General features: G+C 37.0%; 1 protein-coding gene across 1 annotated transcript in view; it reads left to right on the top strand.

The window, feature by feature from the left end:
• The window catches only part of RNF13 (ring finger protein 13), a gene marked incomplete in the record, with an annotated part of 42,939 nt that overhangs the window by 4,498 nt on the left and 24,716 nt on the right, over nucleotides 1–13,725 (top strand). The window contains 2 exon segments of the mRNA XM_015817732.1: nucleotides 4,341–4,467; nucleotides 6,266–6,346. Coding sequence (XP_015673218.1) covers nucleotides 4,354–4,467; nucleotides 6,266–6,346 — 195 coding nt within the window.

Below are 13,725 nucleotides of genomic sequence, written 5' to 3'. Positions count from 1 at the left end.
AGAGGTGCCTACAGGTTGGCAGTCAAAGGTTTCTAACGGTCGCATCTCTGGACATGGATGGGGGAGCCAATGCAAATTGGAGCTGTCAATAAGTCCATTTCAGAGGAGGAAATGGGGAAAAGCAAAGAGATCTGTGCTTCTGTTTTTACTTGGAGTTTCAGAGCATATTGTCAGGACCTACATAGTGAGAAAACCAACAATGGGAACTAGAGCATCTGAACAACCCGCCAGCAAGTACCTACTCTCATCCACAGGTGCTAACCAGGAGAACACCACTAGCCTCCATCATGAGAGCTCACTGGAGGGAACCAGCCAGCAAATAAAAGAGAGCTCAAGATGAAGGGGGTAAGAAGAATTTTTTCTTACTCCTATCACTATAATCTTAGAATTGAGGTATAAGGTAGAAATAAAAGCTTCCATCTCATCACAAACTTTATAGATGTAGAGGTGGTGCATAAATTGCAGCAAAACTACCAAGATTTGTAGTAGAAGAGACTATAGATGGCTAGACTTTGAAGGTGAGTCCTATTTTGCAATTCACTGCTCTAGTGCAGCTGGCAATTGACATGGAATTCTTGGCCTTGTATGTGACAGCTTCCTCGCAAGTACCTGTGGTGCTAGTTCTGTTCCTGATTGCAGCTCCATAAACCATGAGTGGATTGTGCGACTGGAGCAATCTCATTTCTCTCTCCATTGAGCGCAAACTTCCATAGCTCTCCTTGGTGCTTATAATGAGCATCCAGCCAGAGTATGTAGAATACCTACTAAGAATTCTGATTTTGCGGATGTCTTTGGAGAGCAGGAGGAGGCCACCGCACTTCCACCTCATAGGGACTGTGATTGCACAATTGACCTGAAACCTGGAGCAAAAATCCCAGGCAAGAGACATCATTCCATGTATATCAAAGAGCTTAGTATTTTAAAGGAATACTTTGATGGTCTGCTAAATCTCTCTTTAAGATTTCCCCCTAAGTCCCCAGCCTCTGTTCCAATCTTTTTCATTGCAAAGAAATGAAAAAGTGCACACCTAGGATCTTAATAAGAACATGATCTGGGATCATTATCCATTTCCTGTAATAGCAGACCTGTCAGACAAGCTGCAGAACATCTGCATCTTTAGATCTGAAGAATGTTTACAATCTCAGTCAGGTAAAAGAAGGACTTGAGTATCTGACTGCCTTCAATATAAGATACAAAAGTTTGAATATATTGTGATGTTATTTGGACTAGCAAATTATGGAGCATTATTGTCGAGATTAATGAATCATGTTTGGAATACTTCCTTTTTTAAAAAAAACATCAATATTTTAAATATCAAAAGAAAAGCTATGGTCTCCAGCACTGTCTTAATTTTCAACAGGCCCTCCTGTCTTAATTTTCAACAGGCCCTCCCTGTAGTCTAGTGTTTAGTTCTATGACAGTCTGCCTAGATAAATGAAATATTAATAAAGAAAGGCTCAACTTGCTTTTGGGTAAGTGCATCTTTTGTGACTAATCAAAGAAGCTATTTTGTAAAGGCATTTAGAACAATTTTGTAAGCGCACCTAAATTAATTTTTCAGAATTCTTGATATGCCTATGGCATCTAGGCCGTAATTAGATAAACCTGTCAGGTTTCACAATATGGGATAGGCAGTAAAATAAGATCTGTTACTTTATAGCTTAGATCAACATCTTCGCTTGGGAGAAGACACATAGACACATCCCTGTCTCTCACTCTCTTTTAAACATGACATCAAGATTAAGTGGTGGCTGGCAGATTCCGAGTTGGTAAAACTGATTTACATATATCAAGGATTGATGGTGAAGATGATATTTGGTTAGATCTGGTTAGGAGCTATACTTTATTGTTATAGGGGTATAATAACAGATTTTTGAAAGACTCCCAGAATATCCCTCTGTCTCCCTTTACACAAAACAGAATCAAACTGAGTTCACCTTGAGTTTGTTTCACACCTCATCTTTCCCAGGACTGAGTTGACATTTATACTTAGTATTTCTTGGATTTCTTTTTCATGGTTATTGCTGAACTCTTATATGTGTGATGGGTGGATAGGAAGGGGATTATATGGCTTGTTTGAATGCTTTGCAGAAGCTTGTACACCCTTAATCATACTTGTGGTTGACTTTTAGCAAGCCACGATGAGAATGGTGTCTAATTATTCTTGATCTTTCAGCAGCTTTTAATACTGTTGATCTAATTGTTTAGGAGTTTTGGGGTGTGGTATGCTGCCTTCCTTTGAGGCTGGTTCTAATGGGTGTTGGGAGGGGGAAGAAATTGGGCCATGAGCCATTTTTTACCCATTCCTATTTAATCCACATGAAGCTACGAGATCTTCTGTTGACAAGGGATTAAGTGCTATCAGTATTTGTGTGTTCGTTTATTTATTTTTATTCTCCCTTTATTATTTTTACAAATAACTCGAGGCAGAGAACATATCCATATTCCTCCTCCTATTTTTCCCACAACAATAGTATGCTGATGAGACTCAATTATATAACTCTACTCTAGATCATTTAGTGTCTGGTAGCTCACTGGATGAGATGGAACAGGCTTGGACTCAACCTTTTGTAGAGAGTAAGAAATAGGATTTAATGATCTCCTCCACCCACTCCCCCGCCCTCATTTCTGGAGACCGTCTTCTGTTAACTCCATGTGTAGTACCATTCTCCTAGACCGAGTTGGCCAGGGCCAAGGGGGCCTTTGTCTAAATCCATGTTGTGCATAAATTGTGACTATTCTTAGATTGAGAGATTCTGCTAATGGTCACTCATGCCTGAATCATTTTAGTCACTTCCCAGTTGGACTGTTGCAATGATCTCTACACAGGTACCATTTTTAAAGCATTTGGAAGCTGCAGCTTATCCAAAATATGGTGGTGTGGCCCATTTTGGGTGCACCATGTTATGCTCATGTAACACCACTGCTGTGTGGGCTGCTTTGACTTTCAATAGGTTTTTAGGTGCAATTCAGCATGCTAGTTACCACTTTTAAAGCATAGGGCCAGGATACTTGGTGGACTGCTTGTTTCTCCCTGTTCCACCTGATTTGAAAAGATGGCCATGTGCCAGATCCCTTGTGTGAAACAGTGTTATCTTATGAGACCTAAGAGGTATGCCTTTTCTGTCACAGTGCCTGTCTTGTGGAACAGTCCTCAGTCCCACCCCTGAGGTTCGGAAGGCCTCAACCTTATTGGCCTTTCAGATGTCCTTAAAAAGGGAGTCATGATGATAGTGGAATCCAATGTATGTGTTTTGCTCTGTGATGATGGAAGAACCGATTCTTTTATCAGGAGTCTTTTATTGTTATTGTTGCTGCTTTTTAATGTGTTTGTTTTTATTACTTGTTAGCCACTTAGAATGATTTAATTAAGATTGGTAGCCATGTACATTTGTAAAATAAATGCATCTTGGCTAGGTTAAAATACTTATTCCAGACAAAGTTATGATTGCCCCCTCATTGCCAAAGCAAAGGTATACTTTTAGGGATTTAAACATAGGTTTCTTCTTCTTACCTTCATGAAGTGTCTGATCCTTGGTGTAAATACTTGGTGGTCTGTGCAGTTCCTGCATGCTTGCGTAATGCCCATCTCTGGCCTGGAAACTTGTTTCCCACCTTGCCAACCTTAGTCTTTACAAAATCTGTGACAAAAATTTCCCTTATAATTCAGGAATAGTAACACGCAGGTAGTCCTCTTTAATGGCCACAACTGTTACCTGCAATTTGTCATTAATCAAAGCAATTGCTAACTGATACCATGACTGCGATTCTGATCGTGCTTCAGCTTTCCTTTGCTTTACAGGCCTGCAAAGGTCATAAATGTGAAGATTGATCATAAAATTTACTTTTTTATCACCATCATAACTGTACATAGTCGTTAAACCAGGGTCACCTTTACTATACTGTTATTTGTGACACCTAATACAATTATACTTCATGACTGTAAAGAATAAAAATTATGATACGATTAGTAAAATAATAGAGAAGCTGTTTTTACCTTTAAATCTAAAAACACCCTGTGTTGCTTAAAACACCCTTTGTCAATAGCTTGTTAGATGTGTGCTATTTATTTAACAACTGGATACTTAGCTTGCTTTTATAACTTGTGGCTATAATAGGATTACCTCAAAGCATTTTTGTACTTTTGTGATGACATGTTTCAATTATATTAGAGTGTGAATGCTTTTACAACAACATCAATTAACAATGGTTGAGGCTGCCAGAAGAGCCAGAACTTTGTATCTTCCTTGACACCTGAAGTGGTAAAAGAGGAAGTAAAGAAGGAGAAGTGAATGCTTTTTTCATATCCGTATTCTCTTTTTTTGTTCTTTTTTTTCCAGGAATTTCATTAAGATGCTGCTATCAATAGGAATGTTAATGTTGTCTGCCACTCAGATTTATACTATTCTCACAGTTCAGCTGTTTGCTTTTTTAAACCTATTGCCAGTAGAAGCTGACATCTTAGCGGTAAGTTTTATAATTATTTTATAGCATAAAATATTCTTCAAAAATGGTACTCAACCCTTTAAACCTAGTTCCATGTTAGATACACTCAAATATTTCACTAGATCCTATGGCTAAATTTTCCCTAGCACATATCCTAACTGACATTTCCTACTGATCTTTACTATCTCAGCTATCTATAGCATCCCCTACCTCATTATATTGCTTCTCATTAAGCGATAATCCTTTATGTTGCTGTTCTCTCCCTTGTCTTTCCCACCTTCTTGGCTTTCCTTTTATGAACCTTCTTGCCTTCATAAAAAAATAAAACTTCTTTTGAATCTGATGCGGCTTCACTCATTAGCAGAATGGCTCTATCCCATTTAGAATTTAGCCCTAATGCCTTATTCAAAGATCATTGTGGCCCTCAGTTCAATTTAGCTTTTCCAAAGCCTTATTCCACAGATGTACAAACTGTCAATGGCCAAATATAGTTTTAGCAAAATGAGTTGAGAGCCTCTTTGCTACTAGGGCAGCGGTTCTCAACCTATGGATCGCGACCCCATTTGGGATCGATCAACCATTTCACGGGGGTCGCCAAGCAAGGCTGTCCGCCATTTTTTCCCCTTTTCCGGCAGGTGCCTTACCTCCCTTGAGCTGGGCCAGCTGGTGGTCGGCCTGCTCCGTCTCTGCCGCTTGCCAGCTATGCCTTGGCCGGTGCAGGGGGCGGAACCATGCATGTGCGGTGCTCCCGGGCAGGGAAAGTCCTCGACTTATGACCGGTTGGGTAGTCCTTGACTTACGACCGGTTTAGTCCTCGACTTACGACCGGTTGGGGGTCGCGGCATTAAAAAGGTTGAGAACCACTGTACTAGGGCAAAGTGGAAACTATGCTTGCTTACAGCAGGTGAATGTATCTACAGAAAAGCATACACACAAATTTTTGTTCAACCACTTTTTTAATAAATTGTCTTCCATCTTCTCCCAATTTAAGTCTTAAAAACACTAAGTTAATTGTAGCTTATGAGCAACATGTGATATATGAGTAATGAGTTGGGGAGCCACACAGGGAGCAATCTCTGGGTCAAAGTGTGTGCCCATATTTTATCTAGTAGCCTCTGCAGAAGTCTTTTTCTCCAATATCATTTATCCCAGAAGAATCTCTGTTGCTCTTTTCTGTGATTTGCTTTTTCAATGCCTGCTATGTAAGCCATGTCTTAGTACAGAATATTTCTACTTAATAAAAGAATTTCAGTATTTCTCAACAAAAATTAGTGCTTAGATTTCTCTCCATGTTTATTCTCTGCTGATAACAGGTTTTCAATGCTGTAACTGCACTGTAAGTAATAATAATTTTAACTTGTTCTAGATTATGTTTAAGTTAGTTTAATATTGAAAAAGTAATATATAAAATTTAAGTAAGTTTTATATAATTGTTAATTCCCTTTTTTGAGTGCAGTAGACAGAATAGAAGCAAAAAGCTGATTGAATTTCTAAATGTTGAGTTTTTCTGCCTTCCTGGCACTTTCTGACTCTGATTTTCCATAAAAAGAAACTAGTTTACACTCTCTATATTTATTCATGGATTTGGTTTAAACATAAGTCTTAATAAATGAAAACAAAATATATTTTATATTTAAGCTATTTCAAAATTAGAAATGTCTTGCTCTTTGCTTTGTAACCATCTTTTTTGCAAAGATTGTTGTTTAACTCAAGAGTATGCTATTTGTATTCTACCATACAATTATATAATAATATTTTATATGGCTAATTTTGCAGTTTAATACATGATATATGGTTTTGTGTTTCTTGTGTATTATAGTTTAATTTTGAAAATGCAACACAGACATTTGATGACTTACCAGCAAGATTTGGTTACAGGTTACCTACTGAAGGTTTGAAGGTAAGAAATAATTTGAAACAGATTATGGAATATTTTTTTTAAAAAATCCTCATTCATTTATGACATTTTATGACTCTTTATCATAAATTTAAATAGGTTGTGATTTATTGGCCAGTGTTAACTGCAACAGATTTGCTATAGCTATGCTTTGAAAAACTATAAATATAAGCACATAAATTTATGACATTTGATTCATTCAATTACATAGCATGTATGGATATAGATATATTAATTACAATTTGATCCTAGACGTTTGCTCTAAAAATAGTGTAACAAAAACCCCTTTCGAATTTCCCCAAGATTTTATTTTAAACTGGAAACTAGAGCACAATTCCATTGAAACAGATTGTTTTTATTATGATACAAGTAGTCCTCGAATTACAACCACAATGGAGCCCAAAATTTCTGTTGCTAAGCAAGACAGTTAAGTGACTTTTGCCCCATTTTACGACCTTTCTTGCCACAGTTGTTAAGTGAATCACTGAAGTTGTTAAGTTAGTAACATGGTTGTTAAAGTTAATCTGGCTTCCCCATTGACTTTGCTTATTAGAAGGCCATAAAAGGTGATCACATGACCACAAAGCACGGCAACCATCATAAATACATGCCAGTTGCCAAGCGTTTGAATTTTGATCACATTAGAAAAATCTAATGTCTTTTACTTTCTAAAATTGCAGCCAAAATTAAAATCATAAAATTGAAATGGCTAGTGTAGGGTGTTGAGTCTTTACCCTGTGCTCAGTGTGTAAATTTAGTTTTGAAATATTCTTCAATCCCAGTTACTTCTTGGAACTTTATTCACTGAGACTGGAACACTGCAGTGATAGTGTTACCCTGATGGTAATTTACTGACTATACAAATTGTCATCTGCTGCTCAAAGAGAAATTTGGGGGGATTCTTGTTTAAACAAAACATTAAGTTCTTGCCATTTGAAATACTAATTGAGTGCTTTGAGGTAATGTAACCTAATCCAGCTGTAACTGAGTGCATCATCTCTTAATCTTAGATCTTTGTATTAATGAACATCTTCAGCATATTTATGTTAAATGTTGATTCTCTGACTGGATTGTTGCTCTGAGTGCAGTTCATCGTAGAAAAATGGAAAATAATAAGCCCGTGTATATTGTATAATTTTCTCTAGTGTCCCGTAATCCAGAGTTCTCCAACCTTTCCGGGTTGGTAGCCTGGAGCACGGGGAAGGGGGAAAGAAGGGATGGTTTTCTGTGGGGGGGGGTAATGTATGTGCGCGTGTGTGCGCACATGAACACCCATTGCGGTGACACCAGCGCTTGCACGTGGACCTGCAAATACCTACAACACTCGCAGAGTGGGGTCACAAATGCCCATGATGACAGTCGAACGAGTAAGGCCTTGAATGCTTGTGATGATGCTCACGCGAGTGGGGCTGCAAACACCCATGATGACACTTACCACTCATGTAGCAAATAGCCCACGGCCCAGAGCTTGGGGACCCCTGCCTTATTCTCCATCACCTTGTCTTTCTGAGTAAGAACTCTCACTGTTCCAGCTATTGACAATACCTTGATAACACGATGCCTGTTACCATCTTTTACATAAGTACTTTTCAAATCAGAAACTAGGTTCTGAATGTAGGTCTGTTGATTAGAATAATTCTCAGCTTCCGTGCAGTGTCTTCAAGGCTATACTGAGCATTGGGTCAGTATATATTCTTGTGGTATTCCTATCAAATATCATATTCTCAACTATGGGAACAAATTATGCATCTTATTTTCTGTTGCTCTCATTTTTCTCTTGGTTTGAATAGAAGAGTTATTATACATTATACATTATTATACATTATTATAACAATATTATTATTATGTACTACTAACTTACTTTGATAACAATTACAAAGGCAATATTTCTTAGAATAAACAGCTTGAGAATTCTGTCATCTAAATTGCCAATGTACAGTCAAAACATTATACTTGTTTTCAGAAGCATTTGTTTCTTTATAGGCCTTAATATGCAATAATAGCTAGTGCCAAGATAAAAAAGAATTGCAGTATGTTGTACCTATATTTCTAGAGTGATTTATTCTGAGAGTGCTTTGGTTTATTTCGATATTGACTGAAATCTTTGTCACTTGTCTTCAAAAGCAACTACAAGAAAATTGGCAAATTAGCATCTCAAGATAAATAATGTATTAGTTATCAGATCGTATTTCTGGAAATGCTGTAAAATGCATCAGAATTTTTTTTAGCATGTACCAAAGAGATCTTGAATTATTGTCTACTGCTCTAATAGTTTTTAAAAGAAATTAATATATAGGCCCCTCATGGAACATGAGAAAAGTTAATGGAGAAAATCTGTGTGGTCAGTAGGAATCAAAAACCACTTGATGGCACATATCAATCAGTCAATCATGGAACAGTGCCTTGTAGCAATGAAAGACTTGCACATCTCAGTGACATTCAGCTATACCATTAGGAGTGTCTACTTTCAAAAGGGTAACTCATAGAAAATGGAACAGATAGAATACAGTCCATTTGAAAAGGAATGGGAACCCACTCCAGATTTCTACCAAGAAAGCCACATAGATTTTCAAAGCCAGGACAATGTCAATATAGTACTTGAAGGCGAGCCCCATATGTTAAGAAGGTATAGAATGAACATTCAGTGGGAAAGTATCCCACTGCAAAGAACAAAGGAAAAATAGGAATAGCTTTTATGTTGGAGATGTGCCTGGATTCAAACTGAAAGAACATCCAGCTGCTGGTGTCAAAACCATGAATCAAGTGAATATCAGACAGAAGTATTGGGATTCACCACGTTGACATTCTAGGAATCAGCAAAACATCCTCAAGTGATACTGTATTAATTATAGAAGAATGGAATGCTGAAATTGGAATCAAACAGCATCTGCACTAACAGGAAAAACAGTGTTTTGAAATTTTAGCAGATTATAATAGGCAAATTACACTAGAAGCCATCAAGATGAGTACATTTGTCACAGGATGGACAATACTGGAATCAAATTAAGTATGTAGTGTGCAAGCAAGGATGGAGGAGCTTTCTTCAGATATCAAAAATGAGGCCTAGGTTGATTGTGGTTCACATGAAATAATTCTTATAAGATTACAAACAAAACTAAAAAAACAGGCAACAAGATAATCTTATCAATATTCTGCATAGTAACGCAATGGAGGTAAAGAATAGATTTAGATTTAATAAACGGATTGCTTGAAGATCTATGTTCTGAAATTAATGATAAAATAAAAATACCTTGAGTGGAAAAAAGCAAAAAGAAGATGAAATGTCTGTTTGGCCAGTATATTGGAAAGAGTGGCAAAAAGTAGAAGGTGATAGTGAAAATTTGCCAAACTTAAAACACTAAGTTCCAGAGAAGAGCAAGGGGTAAGGAAGTACATTTAAATAAACAGTGGAAAGAAATCGAGGATAATTGATCTGGAAGTGCAAATTATTTAAGAGGTTTACATAAATCAGTGCAATTTTTATGAAAAGAACAAACACTGTGAAAGGCAAAGAAGACAAAAAGATATTGAAGAAAAAAGATATAAAGAAGTGATAGTAGAAATATATGGGAAAAAATGTACGAGAGGATCCCCTATGGTGATATATACTCTCTCTTTGTGTGTGTGTGTGTGTGTGTTTGTGTGTGTGTAGTTTGATTTCTGAACTAGAGCCAGGGATCTGGAAACTAAAGTGAAATGGACTGTAGGAAATATTGCTAGCAATGAGTTGTGAGATTAGATGAAATATCAGTTAACTATTTAAAGCAGTGGTTCTCAACCTGTGGGTCAGGACCCCATTTGGGGTCAATCGACCATTTCATGGGGGTCACCAAGCAAGGCTGTCCGCCATTTTTTTGTCCACCATTTTTTCCCCCCTTTTCCGGCGGGTGCCTTACCTCCCTTGGGCTGGGCCAGCTGGTGGTCGGCCTGCTCCGTCTCTGCCGCTTGCCAGCTACGCCTCGGCCGGTGCAGGGGCGGAACCACGCATGCGCGGCGCTCCCGGGCAGGGAAAGTCCTCGACTTACGACCGGTTGGGTAGTCCTCGACTTACAACCGGTTTAGTCCTCGACTTACGACCGGTTTAGCCCCGACTTATGACCGGTGTAGTCCTCAACTTACGACCGGTTGGGGTCGTGGCATTAAAAAGGTTGAGAACCACTGATTTAAAGGTTATTTTATTTTCTTATTTTATTGATTAAATGTATATGCCACCTATTTCCTGGCTCGAAGCAACTTTAAGATGATATGCTTAAAATGCTAGGCTTGCTGCTTGTAAAGTGATATGAAAAAAACCTTTTATTCCAATATTAAAAAGAGCAGTGTTAAAGAATGCTCAAAGCACAAATTGCATTTATCTCACATGGCAGTAAGAAAATGCTCAATTTTTTTCCTATCCAGGCTTTAGCATGCACAGAAAGAGCCACAAGGTGTATAAGTTCGATTCAGAAGAAGCAGAAGCATCTGATATTATATTGCAAACATCTGATGGATAATGGAAAAGGCAAGGGAGTTTCAAACATAAATTATTTTTTTTGCTTTATTAATTATATAACTGTTTTTAATTCTACAAGCCACAACAAAAAACCTTAAAAACACTGGATTACCTCATCTACCTGTTGAATAATTTATGCGATCACCAGGAAATAACTGTTAGAAGGAATATGGAGCCAACTAGATTCGAAAAGGAGTAGGCCAAGATTGAATGCTGTGGTTTCTTAAAAAAATAATTTTTATGCAGAATGCCTGAGAAGAAAAAACAGAAACTGGAATTAGGTTTGCTGGGAGAAACATCAGCAACCTCAGATATGCTAATGATGCCATTTTGATGGCTGAAAGAAAAGTGGAAGTAACTACAATAAGTTACTCTTATTGAAAGTAAAAGAATAGAAAAGCCAATCTGCTGGTCAATATTTCTTTTAAAAAAAGATTCTGTCAACAAGCAATGACAGCCCAATGTGAACAGACAATAAGGAAACGGAAGTAGTTACAGACTTCATTTTCCTAGGCTCAAAGATTCACAGTGGTATTTATAAAATAAAGTGACATCTGCTATGGCAACATTCTAGACAAAATGCTAAAATGCAAAAATAACACACCAAGAGCAAAAATATGTTTTGTCAAGACTATGGTTTTTCTAGGTGAAAAATGTACTTTGAAAGCTTGTTTATTAGAAACGTTGAACAATAAAAAAGTGATGCCTTTGAATTGTGGTGCTGGGGAAAATTGAGAATACTTTGGATTGTAAGAATAAATAATTCAGTACTCTATAAAACTACAGAGCTCACCAGAAGATGAAGGTAAACATTAAATATTTTGGACCTATACCATGAAGACAAAGAGTAATTGGAGAAGACCCAATACTTGTTGAATCAGAAACAATTAGTAAAAGGGTTGACAGAAAACAAGATGGCAAAATACTATTATTGAGCTTACAAGAATTGACAGGAGAACTTATTGATAGACAATCATGGTAAACTGATGTCCATTGTGTCACAGAAGCAACTAAATAATTAGCAATTACATATTGGGGTATAATTAAATACATCTAAAAGGCAGGCACATTTATCTGACAGGAGTTGAATTCTGTGTCTTAACAATTAGGCAATAGAAAGTTAAAGTTCACTTAATTATTGTGGCAAAAAAGGTGGTGAAATTAATAACTTACTTAATAACTGCATCACTTAGTGATAGAAGTTCCAGTTCCAATTGTGGTCATAAGTTGAAGACTACCTGAAAAGGAACCCCTCTTTTTAAGCTTTGATTCAATAAGTAAGTAATAGTTGTACTGTATACTATTTCCTTCTCTAGTGATTATGCCCAATAGGGCCAAGGATCCTGAGCGGGTAAGAAGTTTTCTATGTTTTTCCCTTCTCAAGAGATATATTTAAAATGAAAATTAAATAAAAATTTTATTCTGCTTCTTGTGAAAATACCTAAAATGCATTAATAAAAATGTGCTTAAAATACTATAGAATTGGCACGCTGCAACAAAGCTTTTTAATATATGCTTAAAACTGAAACTTTTATAGCCTATCTGTGTATTTAAGTATACACTTAAGTGGTTTGTTGGATCAGTGCCCATGTGAAATAGAGTTGGAAGCATAGCTCAGTTGCACTTGAAAGTTGTCATTATAAGTTATACTGTACCTTGACATTTGATTAATTTTAATTTGTATTGGACTTTAGGATATTAGGATTCTGATTTCTTCCTTACCTGGCAAAGGATGCTGATTACAGTGATGTCATACTTGCACCATTAACAGTTTTGACTGATTTAGATGAAACTTTCATCATTTTTTTTTATCCCAAAGAGAAGAATTTAAAACAGGCAATCATAAGTAAACTGAACTAATTGCCATGTTTTGTAATAGAAACTTTGTAATTTAGATTTTAAAATGTTGGTGTAGTTCCACAAAACAGATAGGATGAGTTGTTTTGTATTGCGCTGCATGACTCTTTTCTCATAAAGAGGGGAAGGGAATGTTTAGAAGAGCATCCTTTCCCAGCAACCGGTACTAGAGATATTAGTGCTTATTTGGAGAATCGCATAGTTGTTAATTGTGGCAAAGGGTAGTTTCCTGGCCATGAGAGTTTGGCTTATGAACATCCTGTAATTGATAGCATAATGAAGGCAGCGGTACAGTACAGGAACACTGAGTGTTCTCCTTCCAGCACAATATTTTTTTTTCTTTCTCAACAGAGAATACACAGAGTGTACAACAAATTTGCCAGATGGTTTTCTCTGTTTCTGCTGCTCTCTTTTCAAACTGGGTCATACTATAAGAAATTATCTCACAAGAGCTGAAATTCCGTGATAGAATAAGCCAGAGTGACTGCCTTTTTTAAAAACTAATGCCAACTAACCACCTAAAACTATCCACTAGAGGGTATCATAGCAACTTCTGTGAAATTAAACCAATGCAGATATTTTGAATGAGATGTTAACGTTTATATTACCTTCTTAGGCTGCGTATATTTGGCTGATATATTTTAGATTTCACAAATACCAGTATAACATGTTAATTGTATTATTTGTTAATATACTGATGATATTCAGTTATACATTACAGATCAGACCAGGCTGGAGATGATTTGGAGGTGCTGAGTTGGTACTCTGACCTTGGGAGGGAGTAGACGGGATAAAACAAGTTCAGATTAAATCCTAGCAAGATGGATATACTGGTTTTTCTCAGGAACTCTTAACTCTGATTCAATTCCAATGATAATTCTGGGCTAAGCTCCCCACTTCTTCAAAAGTCAGTCAGTCCTCCTGCAGCAGTGGTAGGGGGTCCTTTGTCTAGCTACAGTTCCTGGACTGAGGTCGCTATTGAAGGAAATTGAAAAACTGCAGTTGACAGAGACTACAGTAACCAAGCATTTAC

The sequence above is a fragment of the Protobothrops mucrosquamatus genome, unplaced genomic scaffold (assembly GCF_001527695.2).
Source record: "Protobothrops mucrosquamatus isolate PMUCROS unplaced genomic scaffold, P.Mucros_1.0 scaffold_129, whole genome shotgun sequence".
NCBI lineage: Eukaryota > Metazoa > Chordata > Lepidosauria > Squamata > Viperidae > Protobothrops > Protobothrops mucrosquamatus.
Note: the sequence above shows the minus strand (reverse complement) of the source record. Positions and strands in the feature narration are given on the sequence as shown.